The following is a 26,307-nucleotide window of genomic DNA, read 5'->3' as shown; positions in this document are numbered from 1 at the left end:
GCAAGAAGGGATTGGGCATCCATACATCCGACTGGTATCTCTTATACATCATAGCCATAGACTGGAGGTAAAAGATGGGTTGGTCTGAAACGTCAAATAAAAAACAAACCAAAAACTCCCCAACTTAGTAGGTCAGCAGGGGGCAACTCCCCCGATTACAAAAGTAAGTGATTATACAAAGTGTATGAGAATGAGAGACTTGTGCTAACTTGATCTATGACCCTCAGTAAACTTCCTGCTAATGAGATCTGGTCTCCATCTGTAGTTTAGGACTTGTTAGGTTGTTCATCCTGTAGATTAGAGTCCTTTTCAGAGAGAGAGAGGAAAAAAAGACAAGAAAGCAGTGTATAGTTTATAGCTTGGCCTGTGGGTTACAAGTTTTTGGTTTCTCAGTCAGAGCTCACCCTGATTTGTCACATCTGTTTAAATCAAAATGTTCGTGCATGATTTCTTGCAATTGGGTTGAGCGCCATGTTTCCTTGAAATGTACCTCAAAACCATTTGTGTACCATTTTAAATGTAACCCAACCAGCAGTATGCTATATTAACAAGAAAGTGCAGTAAGTGGATCAGCTTCCGTAGATAAAGGGAATACAACATACATGCACCTCTTTTGGTAAGTCAGACTTTCTTAAAACAACCCTTCTTAAACAGTGATGATGACCCTGTTTGTGCCGTTTACCCACATACCATTTGTATATTTGGAAAAAGCAGAGGAAAACAAAGAAAAACAAAAAAAACACAACCAGCTCACAAAAGTCACAACTTTATTGCACCTTTTCATTTAGCTATTACGAGGTAAGAGCTACTTTCATTATGAAAGCTCTCTTCTCTGGTCAGAAAAGGTGGTGCAAAATATGGAACCATCAATGCAAACATGTGGACTGTCCATTCATGCCAGTAAATGTTCATCTGCCAGTCTGACAGTCCACTTCACAGCCGTCCTTTGGAAATGACACTGCCCCTCTTGTACTGTACACATTACAGTGACATAAGGAAGGACTTGCATGAAAAACAAATGTCTCTCTTACACACAACTGAACAAACACACTTGTAGATAAATTCTCAACACCCACCGACTACTCTGAGTATTTAATAGCACAGTAAAGATCTTCTTTAAATTACATATTTATAACATTAAAACCTATGCTTTTTATAGCCAATTCAAGGCAACATCTCTAGAATGAAAAGAAATGCATGGGTAAATCTTTACAGCGTTGTTGGGGTGGGGGAAACACTGGTAGCACAAGATGGACTGTACAATCTACACTGGCAAAGCATTTGTTTATTTAACTTTAGTTTCTCTACACATCTGTGCCCGAACTGGTGCAAGATGATTCCATGGATTCCACACCTGATATATTTTGTATAAAACACTTGTTTATAGGATGTACAGGATGCAACGAGGTGGCCTAGGTCCAGGGACGACTCCTACATGAAACGGGGTCTGATCAAGGGTGGAGATGGGAATACAGGAGGTTCTGGGTTCCTGAGTCTCAGCCCAGTTTCTAGATGGCGAGCATGACTGTCAGAAAATTGCATAGAGGTATAAGATACAAGGGGACAAGAAGATCTCATCATGAAGTTATCGCATCATAACACAGTGCCAGAAGTATAAAATGTAACCCTTTAATTGCAGTATAGTGGTGAAGGACCCATTGTGGAGATTTTCCTTCTTTACAGAAAACAAAAACATGTTTCCAAACTGAGCTTCTCTAAATGAAGAACTGATGAGATGAGCTACATAGTTGGATAGCTGCACAGTAGAAAATTAACTGCGCCAAGGAGAGTTCCTCCAGAAACGCCGACCTCTACGACACACACAATGATTGCACCGAGCTGTAAGAAAACAATAACTCATGAATAAAAAATAAAACTAACAGCATCCGATGCGTTTCCTCCATATCGATGACATCGCCCGAGCGTTCCTTTGTATTATTAATGTATTAACATTAAAGCTGAACTTGGTAAGGAAGGGGAAAATCGCGTGTGTAACAAGAACTGCACAACTACAAACGGACCTTCATTTAAAATGGGTTTTGAACCAGTTTAGGCATGCGTAATCAGGAAACGGTGGCTATTTTAAACCTCAATTTTACCAACAATATGCAGGCAAAACTTGGTCCTTAAAAAGAAGCAGTGCGGTAGAGACACTAGAGTACAAAATAAAATCACAACTTATGAGGAAAAAAAATAATAATAACATAAAAATATTTAAGAAATCTAAAACAAGAATAATGAATGAGTCAAGCTTTGTTATTTGACATAGAATAATTTCATTTTTTGTTAAAAAGGTCACTTTTTTTGCTCACAGATTGCGTACAGTTTTCAGCGAGGCCAATGAGTCACGGTAAAGCTTTTTGTATTTCATGGTAGCACATTTTCAGGGCAGTAATCGGGGCTCAAAGGATACAAATCTAGCGTGATATTAACGTGATATTCGTGATGTAAGGATTGCAATGAAATACTGAATGCATAGAAAACCTTAAGCTGCTCATGGCGGCATCTAAAAGGGAGATGTTGAAATTCAGCTGTCTGCTGAAAACAACATTTCATGTTGGTTAGTTTAAAAGTTGTGTTGGCAGACTGTTGATGCAGTGATGTGTACTGCTTTTGGCACATATCTTATTCTTGAATATGGGGGATTAAGTAAACAAAAGACAGAGAAATAAAAAAATAAAAAAAAAACAAGAGAGAGAGAGAAAGAGAGGGAGAGATATTGGGTAAATGAGTTTGGTAAGAAGTATTTTTTGTCTCAATTTCAAGTCAGCAAAACTTCAGCAGCAATCTGGACTCTCAGCGTCGGACTCCAAAAACTCTCTTCCCTCCGGGTGTTACAGACCACTTGTTCCGCCTGTCCTGGATCTTCTGGAACATGCTGCTGGCCCCTCTCCACTTCTCTCTTTTATACTGCTTTACTTTCTTCACCTGTTAATAAGTGGAAAAGGGGGCAAATTAAAATGAAATCATTGCATATCGTCTCGGAGAAGTATTTTAGTCGTTAATAATCAAAATACCAAACAGGAAAGCTGGGTAACAACTGGCCATCATAGAGAGAAAGAGGGGAGCTGTGTTGTTTAACAGAGATTACAACAACGCATTTTTAGACAATCTTTCCAGGTATCGTGCTTGATTGCACAATATACATGCAAAGTGTCACAAGTAACTGTTTAGGGGTCCCAAGAGCAACAACGTGTCTGGTTAGTGGCACTAAATTTGCCCGTGAAATGACAAATGTAACTTTGACCTCGTGCATGTTTTGACTGAAGACCCATTAGGTGATCACTGTGTGCACATTTCACTGAAATCTAACTAATTCTAATGCAGGACTACAGATTCTTGTGAACTGAACAGACAGATAACGACTTTTTCCATGCTGCATTTTACCCCTCACCTTTCCCCTGTCGAAGTCTTCATCCCACTCGTCGATCACAGTATCACACCTGGCATCGCGGGCATCTTCAATGGCATCTCTGCTGACAGCAGAGACCTCACCATCCCAACTGAGGACTAGTGAAGACAAGACATACACACCCTTTAGTGTCTTTAAAAACACATTTTCTTTAAAATTGCATTTAAAAAACACAAATATGACTCTGCATCTCACCATTGGCTCCGTAGGCTTTATCCGAAGCGTTCCTGAGCAGCTCTTCTACCACACTACTCATCTTTTTTCCATCCCAAGCTACGGGTGCAGCGCGGGTCGAGCCATCTGATGTACTTCCATCAGCCGCTGGTGCCACGCTGCGCTTGTAGCCGTCCTTCACTTGGCTGTCCCACACTACCACTGTGGCTGGGAGTTGAGAAAAACAAAACAAAACAAAAAAACACAATAAATTAGAAATAAACACAGAACTGTGATTAAATCTGACATTCTCAAAATGCAATGAGTCACACTCTGCACAAAAGTAGAATAACTGGTCACTCCACGGAAAGGCTGAAAGGCTGCAGAGGTGCAAAGTGATTTTGTCAAATGGCTCAAAATTTTACATTGACACTCCATGGGTAATCTATGTAATTTTAAGTTCTCACTCACACACCTGTGCTTTCTTTGTTTATTCTGTCCTTCTCCATCGTTTTCTTTTTGTGCGGGGGCTCCGATGCGTCAGTCTCAGCATCAGGACAATGCTTGCTCTCCTCCCACTGTCGCATCTCTTCTTTTAGCCTCTTCTTCTTTTTTAATTTCTTTTTTACCTTTAACAAATCTCCTGTATCGTTCCGACTCCCTGTGGGCTTCATCTCAGAACTGCTGCTGGGGAAAAAGCAGACGAGAGATCGAGGTAATGAAAGGCATATAGCAGAAGCAACTACTTTGTCTCACTCTTAACCCTTAAGGGTGAGAAGATCAAATATTTAATGAAAAAGAATATCTTATTTCAAGTCCTTTATGAAGATGTGAATAATGATAAGACGTTTAGAAAAGTTCTTGATTCCTAGAGTCAAGCCAGTAATGTAGACTTTCTGAGAGCTTTACACACAAACTCAACTTCAAACATAACCAGACTCGAACCAACCTTTCTGTTGTAGAGCGTGCAGACGTTGTATCCTGCAGAGCGTCTCCTGACTGACCCACATTCTCTTTCTTTTTCTTCTTTTTCTTCTTCTTCAACACAGAATCCGTTTCCTGCTCTTTCTGGTTTGACTCACACTGCGATGGAGTTGTAGCGGATAACTGAGGCTTTTTCTTAGACTCTTCTGCACTGGACTGAGGGGTCAGGCTCCACATGCCACCCTGACACCAGTCGTCCTCCTGGTTTGATGTGTCCAAATGAGACGAGACACACGCCCGCTCCTTCGCTTTCTCTCCGTCTTCGTCCAGCCGCTTTCGCTTCTTCTTTTTCCTCTTGCACCTCTTCTCGCCATCGGACTCTGCCGCGGTGCACCGTGTCTGTGGAGCTGGGGATGTGACTGGCTCTGGGACGCTCTCTACCTCAGAATGCCGCCGCTTCTTCTTCTTCTTTTGTGTTTGACATTTTGAGCGGGAGGGTCGTCAAGGTCTGGTTCTTGAACCACCGAGTTGAGCTTGTTGGAAGACTTGGGACTCTTTGGGCCTGGACAGTGAAGACCGTTTGTTTTAGGAGGAAGGCTCACGCTTGGCTTTTGCAGTGTGGAGAAAAGGGACTGTTTCTGAGGACTCTGCAGTTTGAAGGATCCAGTTGAATGGGCTAAAGGTGATGATTGGACTTTAAATGAATGGAATGGATCAGCTCTGGAAAAGAAATAAGGATCGTCTTTGTTTTTGGGTGTCAAAATTTGAATGGATACACTCACATTAAGAGTATACTGACCCCCTAAGTGGCAGAGGACTGTACAACTCAACCATGCCTAGTGTGAGTATTCGCAATACCAAACAGGTTTCCATATACATACCTGTGAGTGGGAGTGGGTGAGGCAAGGGTGAGGGAGTTAAGTTGATTTTGATGCATGGGGTCACTGGACGGCAAACGGGGCAGAACATCAATGCTGCTCGGACTCCGGCTGCGAGCCTGCAGTTATCGACATAAATAAAAACTTGGTGGTCTAAAGAAAATAGCCATGAGTGTGACAAAAATAAGGAAGAGAGTAAATAAAGGAAAAAAAACGGGGTGATTAAAAGGATGGTGGGGGGGAATGGAGAGAGGAAAACAAAGTGGAAAGGGTATGGCAGAGAAGAATTAGAAATGATTAGGAAAAAAGAACCAACTAAAGGAAAAGAAGACAAACTTTAAACAAGTGCTAACATGTGGTTGATTAGACGGTACACTGGAGAAATAAGACATTACATAAAAGGCATAAAAAGTAGCACAACACGACTCTTTAACTTGCCTGAATAAAAAAGACTAATTGAAATCAACGGTGCAATTTGTGACAGCAGGTGTGGCGTTACACGACAGGAAGCAGAATTATTATGAGTTTGTAGTAAGACAGGAAGTGAGGCAACTGCTGTGGATGAGGATGACGTTCACCTTCTTGGCCGACAGGGCAAGCTTCTTGGCAGGTGGAGGTGACATGGTGCTGGTGGCTTCAGATGTGATGTTGCCGAGAGCCGGGGGTTTAATTTTTGCCGTCTTCTGCTCCTCTGTGCTCTGAGAGCGCTCCACGCTCCTTGCTGGAGACGCCAGGCTGCTGGAGCCTTTCCGAGGAGTGGAGGGAGTCTCTCCTACTGGTGCACTTTTGGGACCAACGGAGTCCTGGTCCAGAGAGAGAAAACCACAGGTGGCAGTTATGCTTTTGTGAAGCTGCAGATCTGATCTTCTACATCAAACATGGCTTCTGAAATGTGAGAGTCCCTCTTTTCATGCTACTGTAGCCTGAATCTCTGTAGGAAAGCAGGTTTACCTAAAGAAATGCCACTGCTTTTCACAGCCCTCAAATATTTTGCGGATTTTTATTAACTGATGATCAAAATTAAAAATCCCTGTCAAGATTTCACCCTTAATGAAACATTTGTATTCGTGCTTGTTCACTTTATACCGTACCTTTGACTCAGTGGTGTCAGCAGAGGAGGAGTCAGACAAAGACTTAAATGAGGTAGACGCTGCCATGCCTCTGCCTTCTCCACCTTGTTTTTTATCTCCCTCCGTCCTGCTGACCCCGTTGTTGGAAGGGGTCGGAGTGCTGCTGCGGGATGGCAGCTGGCTCTGCGGAGAGGGCTTCTTCACCTTCTTGAAAGGTTCCTCTATAACTGCGGGTCCACCCGGCAGCTTTGGCGGACCGTTGGAGGAGGATGCCCAGTTGGACAGTCTGGGCTGTGGCTGAGTGCTCACACCGTTCCTGGAAATGGGCAAACCCAAACCACCGTCCATCGACTGGATCTTGCGCAGCTGGGCTGGCTCAAGTTTCTATCAAGAAAACGTGGACTTTTCTTACATTTTTTTCCTCCAGAATGTTAAAAGCTAGAAAGTTTAACACATACATTTACAATTTTACAAAAAGCCAAATATTTCTTATACCTTTTTCACCTGTGGGGAAGAGAGAGGCCCGTTCAAGTTGGACCTCTTTATCTGTTCCGACGGTGCCGTATTTTTCCCGGAATGCAACATCCCCTGCTTGGTGGTCTGCCCATCTGCATTTTTCTTGGTTTCAGGTATCCTTTAACACACAAACACAGACTCTAGTTTGTTGGACTGCACATCCAGGAGGTACAGACATCTTTTTTGATCTCTTGCGTCACTCCCCTCCGTCTCACCTCAAGTAGAACAGCACATAAGCCTGCTGGTTCAAGACCACTTTGATGTTACTTGAGTGCACCATTGAATCATTCATTTGGTACCATTGTCCATTGCTTGCCTGTGAGGATAAAAGAGAGAAGAAACATAAAATAAAGCCATTTTCCCTGTAATGATAACTAAAGCTCTCAAATCTTAATCACTAGTTTAGCTGTGAAAGGGATTTATTTACTTTTAGCTTTTAAAGAGGAACTGAGAGAAACCAATGTGGCCCTGACTTTTGGTGAAGACTGATATTTGGCAAAAACTGGCAGCTATCTGTGTAAATGTGATGTACTGGTATCCTCTATGGATACAGCTCGTTATCCAGGTCTGCTATGGTGAGCTATTAACAATCCACTCTCTTGTCCACATATAGTCACTTCTGACTCCAAAAAACTGACGTGTTAATGGGAAAGTTTCACAACAAGCTTTCACAAACAGTGTAGAAAAGGAACTTTAAATTCAGATAGCTGACACCTTATTTGTCACCTTTCCCGATCTGAATCCACAAGGCGGAGTGGAAGGATTTTTAAAGCCAATTTTCCTTCACGTTCCTGTCACACACACACACACACACTAAAAAGATAGTTTATCTATAATGTCTTGCCTTCACATAGCAGTAGTAGTGTCCAGCATGACAACTGTAGCCTGAATGCACCAGAACAGCATAGAGGCCGTACATGACAGGATCGCCTGAGCTCTGAGACATGTAAGGGCGGATGTTTAGAAATTCTGGGTAACCAACATCCTGAAAAAGAAGAAGAAAATGACAGGAAGGAGTGAGATATATAGAGGAATGAGGCAGTTTTGCTAAAAATCAGTCAGTGTTGTGAAAATTCTTTAACCTTTGTTATTTTTCCACCGCTGAAGTTTGCAAACCTCTTCAGTGAAAGGGTGAGTACATTGGATGTTCGATGCACTGTGAAGCGCTTGGTGGCCGGCACTTTCTTTTTGCACCTGAAGAAGACGAAAAATTAAAATTATGACGACACTCTTTAATCTTTTGTAATTTTATGACCTCGCCCCCCCCCCAAATTTTAAGATTTACACTCACCACTGACTTTGTTAGATACACTTGTTCAACTGCTTAATGTAAACATCTAGTCAGCCATTCACATGGTAACGACTAAATGCATTTAGGTACGTACACATGGTCACAACGACCAGCTGAGGTTGAAACTGTGCATCAGAATGGAGAAGAAAGGGGATTTAAATTACTTTGAACATGGTTTGGTTGTTGACGACAGACAGGCCAGTCTGACTATTTCGGAAACTACTGAGCTACTGCGGTTATGCTGAACTGCATCATGGATGTGCTACCAACTATTCTGCAGCTGTGTGATGCCATCATGTCAATATGACCCAAGAAGCACCTTGCTGAATACGTGCCACAAAGAATTAAAGCAGCTCTTAAGCCAAAATGGGGTCCAACCCAGTACTAACAAGGTGTACCTAATAAAGTGTCTGGTGAAAGTATTTTGAATGGTTTCTGACTACATGAGAGGAACTTACTTGGCACACATGTAGGCATTCTCTCCACTTAAAACATCTGGTTTAACAAACAGTTCCAAGGCTCGCACTATGTTTGCTGCTTGCTAAAACAACACAACAGAAATTACGTTACCCAACTTTCCAAAAACAGAGACATGGACATTTCCATGAAAATAAATGTTATAAAATAAGGAGATATTGTGCAACATACCCGAATCTCAACGGCGATATCCAGGTAAGGATCGTACGTATCTGAGACGCTTTTACAAATAGAGCATTTTACTGAAAGGCAAAAAAACAAACAAAAAAACAAGTCTCACTCTTCTGACAGTACTTGTAAGTAAAATCTGTTGAAGCTGCAGCAACCTCAGTTCAATTTCCTGTAAACATGAAACTGTCAGGCACCTCAAACATCCTCATCTGACTATTAGAGCAAACTTTAAGCGGAAATTCCTTTTACATTTTAACTCATTTCTATTTTTCCATTATAGAACAAGCGAAACTCTTGAACCCACACAAAAGAGAGCCCTAAAATTACACGAGCTGCTCCTTAATCTCTCACTTTCAATATGAAAGTTCATCATCATGAATGTCTCTTTTAATAAGATTACATTCAATTTAAATTGGAATATTTGAGCAGTGGGTTCTTAAGTAAAACAGAGATTGTCAAAATTTAACTATTCAATATAGTCTTTTTCTAAAAAATAAATAAGATAATTACACAGGATACCTGCATATTAAGCTAAGGTAAGATACACATATATGACACCTCTCTTCTTTCCATGCATGACTAAAAAGATTATATTAGCCTGATTTAGTATATTGAGTATTAACCTGCATCAAACCACTAAGACCTAATCTGAGTTGCATGTTTATTCATCAGTCAATACCTCTTGACCTGAGGTAACCTCCAAAGATCTGGTGAACCAGTGTCGTGGCCTGGGTCTGCCTGTCAAGCCTAAAAACACAAAGACAAAAGTTATTCATGTAATGACTAATAACTAAACAAATATCATAAGCAGCATAATCCTTACTTCGGATAGCCATTGAGACAGGCTTTCTGCATGGCATCGATGGTGTACCGCAAAAATTCATGGGCGTCCTCTTGACTACCAAAGCGAAAATGTCTTGCAATTTCTGTGGAAGACAAAGAGCCAGTCAGATTTCATGCTTTACTAGAGTTACATCTTTTCTTTAGCCTCACACTTACTGAGACAGGGAGGCTCAGGGAAAGGTGTCTCTCACCTTCCAACTTGTCAATAATGTTCTTTGCATTTCTATAAAATGTTGATCAACTGCATTGACCCACAGGCTCATTAAAGAAATATATCAACCACTGACTACCCTGATTATCTGACTGAGGTCACAGACATTTGTTACATATCGTGATTTCTGACAATAAGTAAGAGCAAAGCAAGAAACAGTAGAGGTTCATTAAAATAAAAATTAAAAAAACCCAACAAAAAATTAATTTCTTATTTATAACATAACAGCTTATCACTTATGGCCTGATAGACACCAAAGTAAACGATTAAAGGTCACAAAGCAAGTAATATTTTTATTGTTAAATAACAGAAAAGTTATTGTTTTCCATAATTTTCTACAGAAATGCTTTTATTTATACACAAACACACACACAAAATGTAAAAACTGATATTTTCTATTATTTTTTTTAATTTTTGTTGCTGTTTTAATTACATGCCAAAGATCAGGAAGGAGTTACAAGTGCTTTTGATGTTTACACCTTTATTTCTTATAGAGAAAGTCTAACAGCACTGCTTTTTACTTTGATTTACTACAGCAGTATTTCTTTACAATGCAGAAACATGGAGACTTAAGGAGAACACATCAGGTTTTTTTAAAAGGTCATCAGGTGATTGACCGATTTGTCTGACCCACTGAGATTTAACTGAACTGGCCCACAACGTAAAATTAGTTTGACATCCCCACTCTATAGTCTAAATAACAAGAATAACTGATTATAGTCATTTAACTATTAAAATATGACACGGCACATGTGCACACTTATAAAGTAAACAGATAGTACAGATAGTAGATATGTACAACAAGAAGGTTCTGGGTTTGAATCAGTCGGCCGATTCAGGCCTTTCTGTGTGGAGTTGCATGTTCTCCTGGTGCATTGGCTCTCTCTCGGCACTCAAAGGAAATACATGCATGTCAAGGTAATGTGTGATTCTAAAATGAGCCTTAGTATGGATGTGAGGCTGTTTGTTCATCTCTCTGTGCTAGCCATATGATGGATTGGCAGTAAGTAATTTTTTTTTTAAAATGCATGGACTTGAATTTGTTGCACATTTCATATAGACATAGCTGTGCAGCATCACTGATTTTGAAGAGAGCTGTGGACTGGCAATAATGATTACTGGCTGAAAGACAACAAGATGTCCATGCTTCTAGCCTTTTCCACAGTGTGTCACAGGTTGTGTTGAAAGGATAATAAAACCATAATTTCATTGTACACGTACAATGACAAAGGGCTATTCTATTCTATAGAACCTCTTAGGTTTTGCTTTGCTATATTCAGTCTAATATAGTTGGATGTTTAACTAGACATTACTAGCCAGCCTGAAGGACCCATTAAGAAACAGTGTATTGGCATTTCTGATGCGTTCAAGGTTAAACTCAGTATCTGTACCATCACATTGCTGGTCTTGAATCTGATATCCATCAGAAAACAGAATTCAGTTAAATAATGATAAATACCACTCCTCTTATAGGCTGGCACTGTACTCTTCCTACACTGGCAGACTGGACAGTAAAAAACTAGCAGTCCTTTGTTTCTTCCTTTAGGAACTAGCACCTCCTGTCCTTTTTGTGTCCAGTCTCTTTAGCTACACTCCAGCCATCCAAGTTGTCATTTTCCCCAGATAGGTTAACAGTTACGCTTTTTTGTAACTATTGTAGAAACAGGTTAGGTCAGCACATTCATTTCAAACAGTGGGCAGACTGTTTCACTGTAACTACATAAAGGTCCTTTATCAGGAAATACAGTACACCCTGCAGCCAATCAAACTGGAGCATTCACCCAGACCATGGCATAATGACCCAATAAACATGTTATGGTTACAGAGTGGCGTCTAATCTACAGTAAGAGTCTCATATTAGAGATAATGTACCCTACTGTTATTTCCTAATGGAAAACTGGATGAGCTAATAGAATGTGGTCATCAACATATTCCGAGCATGGCACCCCTGCACATTCACAACAATGAGTCACCCGAGAGGGGGAAAAAGGAATATAATACATCAAGCACTAATGATCTATTCCAGGCACTTCCAGGAGAGGAGAGAGGCAACATCTTGAGGACATTAAATCTGTGGGCATTAAGACTGGTGTGTAGTGTTTTTATTTTGTTTGAAACCTCAGCTGTGAGATCTGGAGGCAGTTCAGGAATCGGCAGCAGTAAGCTCTTTTGTTTTTGTGCAGTGATATGGCACTGTATTAACGGGCTTTAGAGTTGGACTAGAAATACCGAGGTTGATATTTCAATGTGTGCATTAAAACTGTTCCAGCATTAGCAGCACACTTTAAGCTACAGAGGAGTCCACTAGCTAAATCAATGTATAAAGAACCTGAACACACATACAGCGCATCTCTGAGCTCTGATGGGGGGGGGCGAAAGCAGGTGGCCTGTACATTTTTGTGCTAAAGCCCGCAGTCACAAGGAGACAGAAAGGGCATTGGGAAAGGAGGGAGGCAGAGAAAATGAGGCACAGGAGGTGGAGACATGATTGCAGCAGAACATAAGGAGGAAGCAGCCAGGTAGGAGGGGACTAGGGTGCAATGAAACTACAGCACAGTAACTCACCGTGTCAAGGCACTACTCACACCTCATCTCTACTGTCTATGAGGGATTCATTCACTAACTGCAGTCTCACTGCTCCACTTCTATACTGCAGTTACTGCCCACTGTTGTCACACGGGACACTGTTGCAACACAGTACCCTTGAGAGTAGCCAACCAATAAATGTGACGTCTGGTGATAAACCTAGAAGGCATAAACTGCTCAGGCACTGAGGAGGGCGATCTTACTTTTTAGGTCTCTGATGAAGGAGACGGGCTTAATGGCGTTGCCTGTGTTGGCGAAGGCTTGGATGATATGGTTCTGCATTACACAGATCATACAGAAGCCTGACTGGTGACCTGGACAACAAAGAGGAAGAGGAGTTACACATAACATAAAAGTATAAGCAGCTGTTAGCATTAAATACAAAAACAATACCAATTAAATCAAATTTAAGGGCTTAAAAGGCATTCCACAAACCAGCTGCTGATATTACAATATGTTCATCTTTTATATAGATTCTGTTTGAATGAGATGATCAAAATGAGTAAGAAACGCTCCAAATAACGAATGTCGTGATGCATGCACAATCATCCAGGTAAGGAAATCCCTGGATGATTGGGAGCTCCAAAATAAACTAACTAGGTGAACCAAATGAAGCTACACTTCTTGTTTTTCCTTCTTCAGGCACACGCAGGAATATAGGCCAGGTAAAAGTAATTCCCCAAACTGTGTGAGAAATTGTTAGTGTTTAAAAAAAAGAGAAAGTAAATAGGATAGTAAATCTACTCACAGACACGGCTGTGCTCCTTTGAGAGTAAGTAGTTGGCAAGTGGCGGCGTGTAGGTGAGACACTGCACTGTGGAATTGAGGAAGCAGGTGTTTCCAAGGTTGTGGAGGCCGGCTCCCACCCTGTATACACGCTCCCACTTAAGGGTGATCTTGTTCCCTGGAAAGAGCATCTTCTGCGGTGCAGGGATCCCATCACTCTGGCTCCCGACCACATTCTCTAAGACTGAAGAAGGGGTACAGGCAATTTTGTGACATTAGCCGAGGACAGAACGCCAGAACTGAGCTTTCAGTGTAAGCATCAAAGAACAAAAGGTCAAACATGGAAAATGTCAGGCCATCAAATTCTGCTCAATTTTCAGTTCATTTTGAGAGCTTACCTTGCCTCTTAATTTGAGCAGGCTCTGCGGCTTTCTGCGCTGTGGCACCCTCAGTCCTAGGATTGAGGATCACATACTTGTTCTTTAGGCTGTCAAGCTGATAGGAGAACCCCTTGGTGGCAGGCTCAAACTCTATTTTCTGCAAAAGGACCTTCTTGGCAGAAGAGGCCAATAGCTTGTTGAGGTCACCCTCATCGCCTGTGTCCTTTCGGCCAGGTTTTAAAGCCTCCTTGAGTTTATCCACTATCGGCATTGTTGGAACATCACTGTGGGGACAAACAGATTGAGTGTCAGCATCACTTCACAAGGCTACACAAAAAAATAAATAAATAAAAATTTGCCATTTCAAAGATATTATTGACATGCCATCCTTTTTTTTAATATCTGCAAAAAATGCTCACACAAAAGTACTTTGTTTCAGAGTTAAACATGAGCAACATTAAACCTGCAAATACAAGTTACATTGCTCTCATAGCTAATAAATTAAGCCCCTGTTTGTTTGCCCTCCAGTGGGTACCTCCCTAGGCACATTTTCTGACATCACCTTACAAGAGAGATAAGGACTGAGTGCTTCCAGCTGGGTCTTGGCAGCTGTCCCTGCAGTTATGCAAGGCATCAGATGTAACATAGGGTGGGGGAGTGTATGGGATACGAGAGGGAGAGCATTTATGCTTACACATAAGGTGTGAGCAGCTGTTGTTAACTGCCAGATTACATTTATACAACCAATACAAGTCACATTTTGACCTAATCAAAATTTTTGTCATCCTCTCGACTCCAGTGAGTGCATAATCAGTAAAACTGTAGCTCCTTGAATTTTGTCACAACAGAGAGAGATCTACGGTAACAAGTAATAACAGTAAACCTAAAAGTAGTTTCCATGTACTGTTTCTACACATAAAGAGCAGCTTAATGTACACAAAGGACAATTTTAGTGTTGAGAACTGCTGCTCTACACCAGGCAGCTAAGTAAAGGAGCTCTGATTCAGGCTGCCCAGTATACGTCAAATAAACAGCTGATGAAGGGTGTTAGTCGATCAAGTTGACTGGCCGGCTGACGGCAGCGGGAAGAAATGAGGAGATCAAAGTCCAAAGGAAAGAGTGACACATTGTTTACACAGCTGATCACTGCAGTTAACAGAGAGTAACTCCAAACTATGGAAGCATTAGAGGGTAGGAGAGTAGGTGACCTGTAATCCCTCGAGTAAAACATTCAACTATCAATCGCTGAACCCATGACTTACTTTTTAAACTTACGAGTAACCTATTATTACACAGAATAGCAAAGCCATATTTTGATGGTGAGTGTGTAAAACATTCAATCTCCTCTCAGATTACCCATACAAATGAGACCCTCCCCCCAGATAAAGAAAACAAAACATCTAAGGAAAAAAAACAAACAGAAGCGAAGGTTACATCATAGAGACAATACAGCACTACGACTTACTCATCAGAGTAGGCAGTGACATCATGAAGAGGGAAGGAGGGCCCGAACATGCATTGTATGCACAAGGGCATGCTGACCTTCACATGCTGCTGATACTGATACAACTAAGAAGCACGGAGCCCACAGGGAGAGGGAGCTAACTGCAGTGATGCAACCGTCCAAACAGGCAGCTCTGCTGATGCACTGACCAAAACACGGATGTTTAATCCGATTGTGTCACATTACTGATAACACACAGAAACTTTGTTTGGGATATGCTGGTTGCTTAACTAACAAATGATACTATTTAAGAGACGGGTCATTTTAAGGTGAGTGAAAGTTTTCACAAACGGTGATAATCTGGGAACAATTACTTACATCGATGCTTAATTTGAAAAAAAAAATCGATTAAATCAAAACAAATACAATTTCTCGTCTTGTCAACTCAAGCTTACATCAAGCATAAAATTAGACTGGTAAAGCTTTTTCATGTTAACAGTACTTTAGATATTGTAAAGCCAACTTTAATAAGTTTCCACTTTGTGTCGTGATTTATGTTAGCATGGCATTGTTTTCTGTTCCGTTTTCCATCAATGCCCTTTCTCTTTATCAATGTACATGTACCATGACAATAAAGGGCTATTCCATTCAATAAAGGAAGGGATGTACACAGGCAGACAGTCTTGTTAAGCCATTTTGCCTATGTAATCAATATGTAGTGCAATGTTAAAATAAACACTAAGACTTAAAGACTTTAAAAAATTATAATCTGGTTGTCTCCTATTTTAAAAGGTAATCCTCACACTGACATGAAAATATTTCATTCAATTTGTAGGGACACAACTGATATTGAACTTACATTTAGATGTTTAGAAAACTGACCCGCAAAGGATAGATTGACTCCATATTGCACAGTGAAAGTTTGGAGAACCTCAGTTTGATCCTGAGAGAAGACAAAGTTCCCTCTGGGAACATCACGAAGGGCATCCTGTGTAAACATGCAGCACGATCCTTTCAGAGTAACTGAGCAACCAAAACTAGCTTTTACTTTTGTAGGTAGGATAGATTACATCTGAATTAGTTTATTAAGTTCTTTTATGGACAGTCAATAGCAGATTATGTTAGCTACTAATATTTAAACAAAGAACTAAAAAAAAAATTGTCGAGACAGTGGGATTACTTTCAAGTACCCTCCAGTGAATACTTGCATTACCCAATACCGACTCTTTATTTGCATTTCGTATACTATGTATACATAGATCGTGCACATATCCTGCCTAAACTACAGGCTGCTGGATGCAGGGGACTTCAAGGGCTACCAAAAATGTTGAATTATGAAACAAAACAAACTATGTGAACATTTAAAAAAAAATGATACTTTTTGAATATATAGAGGAAATATATCATAAAAACAGCCATTTATTTACATGGGGTCACCACAGCTGGTAGCTTTACATGTTTTATTTATTTATTGTTAATGCCAAATGCCCCTAGAGAGCTTTGTGTCTCCTCCCGGGACTGAACAGGGGAACTCTCTCTTGTTGAGCCACAGAAGCTTTGGATAATTAATATTACTTACTCAGCATAATTTATCCCTGAAATAATTAATTCTCAACTACTACTCAAACGACGGGGGGGGGGGGGGGGGATCCATAAACTATTAAAAGAAAACACCAGAATATGAAAACATGCATTCAGCCCTCACCTTCTCCCATATCTGTTCTAAGTCACCCACCACCACTAGAGGACCATTGGGTCAAACCCACTGCAACACCACATGGCGCTTCCCACAGGCAAGAATAGCTCTAAAAAAATATGCCATCCGATATGCTTTTAAAACTGAGGGTTCAGATCACTCTTAGAGAACTTGAAGTACCACATGCTGTAAAGTTCTGTCTAATGACACCAAAAAAACAAAACTGGACTACTCCAGGTTTAATATACAGATCTACAAAAAGCTACTCACCCACTCGCTTCAACAGACTCCCACAAGCACACACTCAAAGAGTATAGATTTCACTTCTTAAATCTCACAGCTTATTGTTTTGACTTGCTTATAAATCTACCTGGATGCATAATTTAAGCTATTTTGAGGTCTCGTATTTTCTAAATGCCGTTAAGAGCTCCGTGAAGTAGCCGGAGTAGCTGCTCAACTACTGGTCCCACCACTATGGGCCAATCACCAAAGCTTGAATGCTAGTTTGCTTATCTACAGCCGCAGCTAATTTCGACCTGAACGGCTTAAAATTTAAACAGGAAGCGTCGCTAAATATCGCAACTGCTCGATATTTAATCGTTTATCTGTCCCTGCTGTCGACTGCTTCGTGTTCTGCTATTTAGTCGTTTAACAGTGGAGCAACGCGGTTAGCAGGCGAGCTAACTTAACGTGGCGAAAGCCAGTCTCCCTCAGTGCTGCAATGTGGTTAGCATCCCAGCGTCCAGGTAGCTAACAAACCTCCCTACCCGCCACATCTCGCCTCTTAGCCTAACGACAGCACCACGTAAACACGCAGCGAACAGATATTACACGAATACGCCTTTCCGTTCACTTACCTTTCACTCAACGGGACAAAATAATTTAAATTAGAAGCCTCTGCTTCCTCAGATGAAGCTCTTCAATCTGGTATTTTCGCCCATGCTGCATTATGAGAGGGCGATAGAAAAAAATGACTGACAGGAATCACGGACCAATCAGAGCACAGGTCACGCTGTAGCCGAAAGGTTCAGCCAATCGACGCTTAACGTGACGTCGATCTGTCGAGGGAGAACTACACGTGACTTCCAGCCAGCGCTGTTTACCATTGATGCGCGATACCTGATTATGTTTTTTATATAACAACAAAAAAGCGCGGAAACATGGCAGGGCCTGAATCACACCGCTACTCATGCTGATGAAAATTCCCAGAGGAAGGTAAAAAAAAACAAAAAACAAACCCCATCCCCCCACATTTCACGTTTTTTAATGATGATTTTTCATTTGCTTTTCTTTCTAAGATTGCATTTCATTCGATTGTCATTGCAAAGGCCAGCAGTGTTAGCATAAGACCAGCACATTTTAATGTGAGAATAGTAACACATTGCATGCTGTGAAATGCTGAATGGGCTCATGTTTGCTTGATCTGGGCACATGGATTGGCTCGTGAATGTCACGTTGCTGTTGTCTCCAGTAGGCGGCAGCAGATTGTCTAAAACGAGTCTCTGAAATACAGATTTAGGAAGCTAAAATGATACACGATGATCTACATTAAATGCACATTTCTAGGCATTTAGATTTAGCAGCACAGTGTGCTTGCTGCATGTACTGGTGTGAAAATACTGAGCATACCGAAAGAGGTTTATGCATTTAATTGTAAGGGTCAAATGTACAGTAATGTTTCAGATGGCTAAGCATACAAAAATCATCTTTCAAAAAAAGTCCCACGTGAAACCAGCACATCACACTTGACTACAGTTTCAAATGAAGAATCTTTTTACACTCTTATATTAATTATTCAGTCACATTTGTGCCACACTGACAGCAATCTTAGTACCGTCAGTGCGAGAAAAAGGATTGAATACAATCTGTTATTCCCAACAAAAATGTATTTTACTAATGTTATGAAAATATCTGTTGTTCTTTATATAAATATACTGCAACAAAAATTAAGGGAACAATTCAACGATCTTGTTGTTTTCCGCTGACCAAGCCGAAGGGCCATTTAATTTTTTTCCTGCAGTATATACACACACATACATTTACATATTTTATTCATATAAAAATGAGAATTTAGGTGTTTTCCCAATAATTATTATATGTAGTACCTTAAATAAAATATGTGCTCACACGTACTAAAGTATTACAGTGCCTAGAGCTGTGATGCAGAAACAAAACAAACAAAACAAAAAACCATGGAGGATTCGATCCTCTTTTAATTCCAACATGTTTTTTTTCATTACAGACAATATGAATGTTGCGATATAATTATGTTCAAAGTGCATTCTTGTCTATTCAGGATTATAGTATAAGAAAAGCAGCGACTGTAGTTAAAGAGTCGTGCTTTAACACAAATCAGAGTTGCCACACATTTAAAAAGCATGTTCCTGTTCCCTGTGATAGCTCTGCCAGGATGATGATTGTTTCCTGGTGTTATTTATCAAAGCAGATTCACAGAACTTTGATCAGTAGGTACATGTTACTTTAATTATAGAACCCTTTAAAACTTGAAAAAAGAATTACAGATTAATAGCTCAGGAAGAAATTGTATCATTGAATTATGGTGTTTTTCCCCCCTTTGTTCCAGCTGGAGGAGAAGTGGTTTATGAGGATGTGCTTCAGATTCAGGGGCCGGTGTGGCAAAAAGCGCTGAGCTCATAGGAACGCTAAGTGAAAACATGAGATCTGCAATTAAAAACTTTTTTTTCTTTTTTAAAAATCCACTCTACAGCTTTTTTGATAATTAAAAAAGGGGGAATTTGATGAGTGTTTTATTTCTGTTTTTGATATTTCTATGGTGGCATATTTAAACTGCAGACATGTGCACAGTGGTAAAGTTAAGGGTCTTCGATGTCCATGAAATCCTTTTTGGGCGCTGCAGAGCCTCTGTACCAGGCACAAGAGTTATCACTCCTCTTGATGCATGCGTAGTGTTTAGCTTGACCTCCATTTTCAGTCTTCTCCATCAACCAGTCCAACCAAAGGCACTCGGATGGGCTGTTGATCATGCAGGGGATGGAGCTGCAGGAAGTGATCTGAGGATCAAAAAAAGCACAGAGATCGTTACAACATCATGCATCTAGCGGTGATTTGTTTTACTGGGAAATGATCATCTTAACATGGTAAATGTAAACTTTAACTACTCCTTAGACTTTTAATCATAAATTTCCCATACCCTGCATTCGCAGCCCGTTTGATAGCGCTCAGTCAGACCCATCTTCTGAGTGACACTCAGGCCGTCCCAGGGTTTAATTAAGCCACACAGAGTGACGTGCATCGTCCCATCAGCCTCCAGCATGCCTACAGTGGAAGGAGAGCATAGTGTAAATCTAGAGGTCATATAAGAATCTATGTGAAGCCACATTAAGGAACATGCTTTGTTATATTACACAACATGTGTCTTGCACTGCACTGAAAGTCATACCTGTGATTAGATACTCTTTCCTGCCGTCAGTCTCCAGAGACACTCCACACATCGCAGAAGAGTGAGCTGTGTAGAAGGCATCTATAGCGTTGCTGGGACCTTTGAACATCTGAGAATTCAAGCAAAAACATTTAGATTCTACTGAAGTTTTTACACATGGAAGAAAAATGATAAATAAAATAGCTTTGTCCTAAATACCTTGATCTGTTTAATGTCGTACTTAAGCCGTTTGATGGAATCCCCATAGAGGTCATTGCCAACATCCACCTCTTGCTTTCCGACTACCTTTGCCCTGATAACTAGATAAAGACAAGAAAAAAAGAGAAAAACCAACTTGCATTAACATTCAATCTGTGTGAATGCCAGCTTTGTAACTGGAACGCTGCTTTGTTATGTTAAAACTGAAATGAATCCGCATCTATCTGTATCTGATCTAAGCCCTGCCCAGGTTTGGCATGCTGGACTTGGCTGCAGCACATTGCTGTGGCTTGAATCTGAGAAGTTTGCATGTGCAAGGTCCTGGGAAGACAGAGGCACATGAGTGTTTCATCAGCTGCAATCAGAGGGAGGAATGCATGCTGCCTGTTCCCAGGTTCCTGGGCCGACACAGGAGGAAGCCAGTCAGCAGTCTTTGAAAAAGCTGAACTAGAGTGCCCCACAACCCCAGCCCCCCGCCCCCAGGCCTCTCAGCCAGCCTGCCTCTCTGTCTGGAGAGAGGTGCTGACATGCAAATCAACCTCCTCCTTTCACATGTAGCCTCCTCCTTTTCTCTCTTGCACTCTGAAGCTGGAAGAAAAGAGCTCATGTGGAAAAAAAACAGGCTTTAATGGAAAATTACTATTAGAGCCATACAGATGAGCCGTTGAGCTAAAATCCTTAGTAGCCAAAAAAAAAAAAAGTACAACTTGTGTTTTTCACAGTTCCTGCTCTTTCCATGTGTGTTCAAAATGTGGAAGTGCAGTACAGTATGATCACATGTCAGTTGCAACCAGACACCCAGCGGTTACTGTATATTCACAGGACTGCAAGGAAGCAAGCGACAGAGCTTAACACTAACCAGATGTTCTCTCTCAAGTTCCACTTCAGTCCTTGCTTTCCCAAGGTGGCAGCTACTGACTGTCTCTGATCGCTCCTTGCCAAATAATATCAAGCCCTTTCATTTGCCTTTTTTTATATGAAGCTATGAAGATGTGAGCCATATGTGCCCTCATTCATGAGGCTTAGAGAACATCTCCTTTTAAGGGTCTAAAGCATCAATCCCTGACAAAGGGAAGCACGAGAAAAAAGGAGAATGTGCGCACACATGGAGTGATGGAGTGACGGGAATGGGTCCTGAAGCAAGCACGGGAAGGACGTCACATTGCCGAGGTATTCTTAGCGTAACAATTTGCTGTGTATACAAGGAGAAGACGGCCCTTTAAAGTCAAGTGGGATACAAAAGAAAAGCTGTGTTAGGGATAATCTATACCAGTCACCGGATTTCTCTTTTTCTTTTTTGTTGTTTACATATCACAAACTCCCTCCCTCCCTCCCTCCCTCCCTCGCTTTGATGCAGAGTGAGGTAGCGGTGCCGAGAAACTCTCCAACTTCTCAGCAGAGTGTATTAGCGGTAATCCCCTTTTGCTCCAATGTGTCGAATCAAACAGAGACCTCCTACTCCTACGCCTAAAAGCAGGAATTAGAGCAGGTGGAAATAAGCACAGGATGTTAAAGAGGCTTAAAGTGAAAAATACTGAAAGTGGGGTCTTATGCGCATATTGATATATAATCTTTGCATGTTTTAGAATTAGGTGTAGCTCTTAAGTTACACGTACATGAGAAAATAAGGAAAGTTATATGAAAAAAAAAGGATCTTTAAGCTAATTAATGTGATATTCCTTTGACTATTCGTGATAGCCACATGCCACCTATTTGATTTGATGTATTTTTCCTCCACAAACTGCTAGAGCGGTTTAGAAGTACAACTTTATTCTCTGTGCTGGTATACAGTGTGTACGCAAGTTCTTGCCAGGGCCTTGATGTTTACTGGAACAGGCTGACAAAGCCCTTTAAAAATCATAAGTTTCACAGAACTGGAAACCGAAGGAACCATCTAATTTTCTAGTTACCCAAACAATAAACACAATATTTTGCATGCAGTATTGTGGTCATGGGAGGGTTTTAAAAACAAAGAACAAAAAAGCAAATGCATGTCATGTAATTGAAGAGCATGTGCCCTCGTCTTCCTCTCCGAGGAGCCGCAAAGCGGTCAGAGTGCGAAAAAGTCAAGTACAAATTCAAACTGACTGCCCTACTGAGCCTGTCCAAAGAGATACAGACTAATCTGCCGTAATCCTTTGTTTTCCTTTTAAAATGGACAATTGTAGGGTTTAAATACTCATCACCTCATCGGTGTGCGTGTGGTAAGCAAAAGGTCCCCGGTACGATTCCAGCCAGCGATACAAATCCCCTTCAGGGAAGAGCATCCGATGTAAAACGCAAACACATGAAGCTACGGCCGAAGATAACTTTAAAATCTCATCATCTATATTAGCTGTTAGTTTTATTATGCCTTGCGCAACAAATGTAGCTTTTTTTGTGTTTCTTCCTGTTTTTTGTTCTGTTTTTTTACAGTCTGCGTGTGACTGAGGCCATGGACATAACGTTCACATGCAGTTTCCTAAAGGGGAGTTGCAAGTGTCGCACTGCACGGATCAATCCAGTGCGCTATTGCAAGTGGTGCTGGAGTTTAAGGCAGCTGCTGTGGTTATTTGCACAAATTTTGTCCAGCTCAAAGGACGGAAATCTGGTTTTAATATCAGCTGTGTTTGCACAGCTTGCAATTTATGGGCTGCTTTTGTCCCAGAAGTCGTACCCACTAATGTTAACTTTCTGTTCAGAAGCCAATATGACTCATTTTCTTTTTTTCACAAAAAAGCAGCACAGATAGTTTTTAAATTTAAAAGGAAAAAAAAAAAGTAAAGAATAATGAGTGCGGTTTATGAATACCCAACATTCCTCTGCCTCTGCCAAGGAACCAGAAGATAGATTTCCATTTATGAGAAAAGATTGCTCTGACTGTTTTGACAGTGAAACTGTTTACAACAAAACTTGATCCTAGGCGTGCACTACAAACCAGGCGCTACAAAGCCAGACTTACTTTGCTGGGTGGATAAAACCATATACACCAATCAGTGGCAGTTACTTTTTTCTCCTAATCACATTTTCTCTATCAGGCTCTGTGTTGGCTCCCATTTAAGGGGGGCTCTGACAAGACATTTGACTCTTCTTCTACACAAAGTAGACTAACAGCTGACTTCAGTAAATAGGAACATGATGGCAGATGGCTGCCCCTCCCTGGTTGTGGTTTTGCCCGAGGTTTCCTCCTGTTTAATGGGAGTTTTTTCTCCCCACTGTCGCCAAGTGCTTATTCATTTGATTGTTGGGGTTCTCACAAAATTATTTTCAGGTCTTTACCTTACAATATAACACACCTTGAGACAACTGTTGTGATTTGGTGCTATAGACATAAAATTGAATTGAATTGAAAATCATTGTTGTTCCAGATCCAAGGATAAAAGAAGTCTCTGTTTTTTGTGTGTGTGCTTTTTTTGTTCCCAGGAGTTGCAATAGATACTAAAAGGTGCTACTTATCCTTAACTATCACTGCTCACTGACATCAAACCAACCCATCTCCATGTTTATCCAAATCTCTAAAAATAAGATGGTTAAGTCTGCAGCATAAGTTACCATGGCGATCAACTGAGGTTAAAAAAAGAGAACCACTTTTATGAGATTAAAAACTCTGGCTCAAGGCTTAAGCCTCCATTAATCTTAGTATCAAACTTGCATCTGGAATTTTCATTTTATATTGACTTTCAGATTATACGAAGGCCCACCTTTAAAAATGACATCACAAGTGGTGTAATGATCTTCATGCACTGTGGAAATGAACTACTCTTCAGTAAGTATCTATAATCTCCAGAAACCAAAACCAGCACTAGCTATGTGAAACTTTAGCAATATTTCCAAGTCAGTTAGCTTTCTGGCACTTACTAAGATAGGATCTTGACTTATTTTATTCTACATCATTTATTATAACACAAGTGGCTCATGGTTCAAAGAAAAACATGATTCACCTTCATTTTAAGCCCAAGAAGAATCAGAATTTTGAATGAGCTTGCTTAATGCAAAATTTCATCAACCCACTGAGGCAGCAGTCTGTTCATTAACTGTATAGGGGCTGGTGATGTGGAAACCAACGATTACGCAAATTCACGAAACTTCTCTCTGACGTTTAAATAAGTTGTGCAAATGTGCAACAGTTGACTGCCCTCTCTGTGGCCCAGCAACTTGGTGAACTTTTGCTGGCACTTTTCTTCTCCAACTAGCTTGAGCCCACTCTTTCACTTTGCCTATACCCCTGAAGACACGAACTCAAGCATATTTGGCCAAGAAATAGATTCCCCGAGACTCTATGGTGGTTTATGTTTATGTGAGGGTCTATCCATGGTGCTGAAGCAAGAGCGGAGGGTCAAGGTCATGTTAGAAACTGACTTAAGAGATGGAAATAAGGTGAATCAGCTGTGAGGCTCAGATGACTGCCAGCATCTTAGTTTATCTAGAGTTCTGCAAAATCTGCCTAATCAAAAAAGGGAACTTATTTTAATAGGTTCACTTTTTAAAGCCTAAAGCACCAAAATAGGGTAAAAAGAAAGATAAATTGTCTTCCCTTTTAGTGCAGTATCTGACTTTCCATTTGTGTACACTCTCAGGTAGCATAATAAAGTTTATTCATCTTCTTGAGCAACGGAATCCAATGAGTAGAAATCTTTGAATAAGTCACCTTCTGTCCACATGCCACACACCCAGCCATCTCAGAAGCAAGAAAAAAGACCCTGAGCTGGACAGGCTGGTCACTGTTAACAGTCCTGTTAGCTTAAGGTCTGTGTTGAAGGCAGCAACAAGTACTTTTTTGTAACAGGCAAAATTAAAGGGAAATTATCCTCAGGAGTGCTTGAGTGGGATTAAATGATTTTGCCTTTCAGTAAACTATATGATCACTGAGGTGATACTGGTGAAAGAAAATTAAGTTATGTTCATGTTGTCAAAAACAAGCACAAACACAAATGATTTTGTTTAAAGTCACCTTAGCGACAACAAGGAATAATGTGGTTTACTGTGGATAAAAAAGCCTAAAATTGTATTGAAGAAGACAAAACTCCAAACAGTATATTGATGTGTCTATGAAAGAGCCTTGAAACTATCAACAGATGATTAGAGAAAAAGAGGAGGGCAGTGGAAAGAAAGACTGGGGGACAGAAAATTCCATCCTCCTCCCACTGCAACTGTAAACACGGGAGCTGGGCAGTCTCCCTCTCAGAATAAGATGGTTTCCTTGTGGAAAACCCCCCCCAAACCAATTCATCCTAGACATTGCTAACTAATACATTAATGGCAAAAACACAACTTGATATGTTGATTGTTAGTCTAAAAATCAACTTACCGACGTCTGAGTTGCAAAACACCTGCTGGGGATGCCTCGGAGAGCAGCTGCAGGCTTCTGCCAGTTGTTGCACTCGCCAAACACACAGGATGGCCAGAGTGACAAAACATCTCTTCATCGTCCTGGTCATCTCTGAAAACTACGCTTTCTAACTGAAACTGGAAAAGTGAGTGAGGGTATAGAGGTAACGTCTGCCTGTCGGGTTTAAAGGAAACGAGTCGCTGTACTCGGCTAGAAGTTGACGCACGACAGTGCTGTGCATAAAATGATGCACAGGGCACGAGAGAAAGTGTAATCCTGCTAAAGACTGCACACCAAGTCTGTTTCCACTACCCTCAGCAGCAGCGTTTTATTAGCAGGCAGCAGCAAACTCCTCCCTCCGGTGGCCAGAGAGCAAGAGCGCGACAGAGGTCAGGAGCTGCCGACGTTACACACGCACCCCTTAAACTACGTAAATTTCGGGCTGTTGCATGAGGAGGCGGATAATTGTTTTTACGAAACGACGGTGATAACAAACAGCATCACCCTCTGACACACGTACTTTGGGACTTCTGGCTTCTTTTTTTTTTAAGTTTTACGCAAAGTGTTTCCTCACTCTTGCACGCCATTTCTTAAAAGTAAAA

At 40.9% G+C, this 26,307-nt stretch overlaps 2 protein-coding genes across 2 annotated transcripts; both read right to left on the bottom strand.

Moving 5' to 3' along the window:
• Nucleotides 1-750: 750 nt before the first annotated feature.
• Nucleotides 751-17,785, bottom strand: usp36 (ubiquitin specific peptidase 36). The gene is given in 21 exon segments (XM_003450079.5): nt 751-2,928; nt 3,395-3,510; nt 3,608-3,793; nt 4,041-4,252; nt 4,515-4,957; nt 4,960-5,209; nt 5,371-5,486; nt 5,946-6,170; nt 6,459-6,821; nt 6,933-7,071; nt 7,169-7,269; nt 7,798-7,938; nt 8,036-8,147; nt 8,703-8,785; nt 8,893-8,963; nt 9,572-9,639; nt 9,716-9,818; nt 12,736-12,846; nt 13,281-13,502; nt 13,657-13,922; nt 17,636-17,785. Coding segments are annotated over 20 exon segments (3,447 nt in total). The 5' UTR covers nt 13,910-13,922; nt 17,636-17,785; the 3' UTR covers nt 751-2,796.
• Nucleotides 17,786-18,412: 627 nt separating this feature from the next.
• Nucleotides 18,413-26,081, bottom strand: timp2b (TIMP metallopeptidase inhibitor 2b). Its single transcript, XM_003450129.5, has 5 exons — nt 25,685-26,081; nt 20,398-20,498; nt 20,200-20,308; nt 19,951-20,075; nt 18,413-19,810 (listed from the first exon to the last, which is right to left on the bottom strand). The coding sequence occupies exons 1-5, from the start codon at nt 25,812-25,814 to the stop codon at nt 19,613-19,615; spliced, it is 663 nt and encodes a 220-aa protein (XP_003450177.1). The 5' UTR covers nt 25,815-26,081; the 3' UTR covers nt 18,413-19,612.
• Between the last annotated feature and the right edge of the window lie 226 nt (nt 26,082-26,307).

This window comes from Oreochromis niloticus, linkage group LG4 (assembly GCF_001858045.2).
Source record: "Oreochromis niloticus isolate F11D_XX linkage group LG4, O_niloticus_UMD_NMBU, whole genome shotgun sequence".
NCBI lineage: Eukaryota > Metazoa > Chordata > Actinopteri > Cichliformes > Cichlidae > Oreochromis > Oreochromis niloticus.
This window is presented reverse-complemented; position numbering and strand designations above follow the sequence as displayed.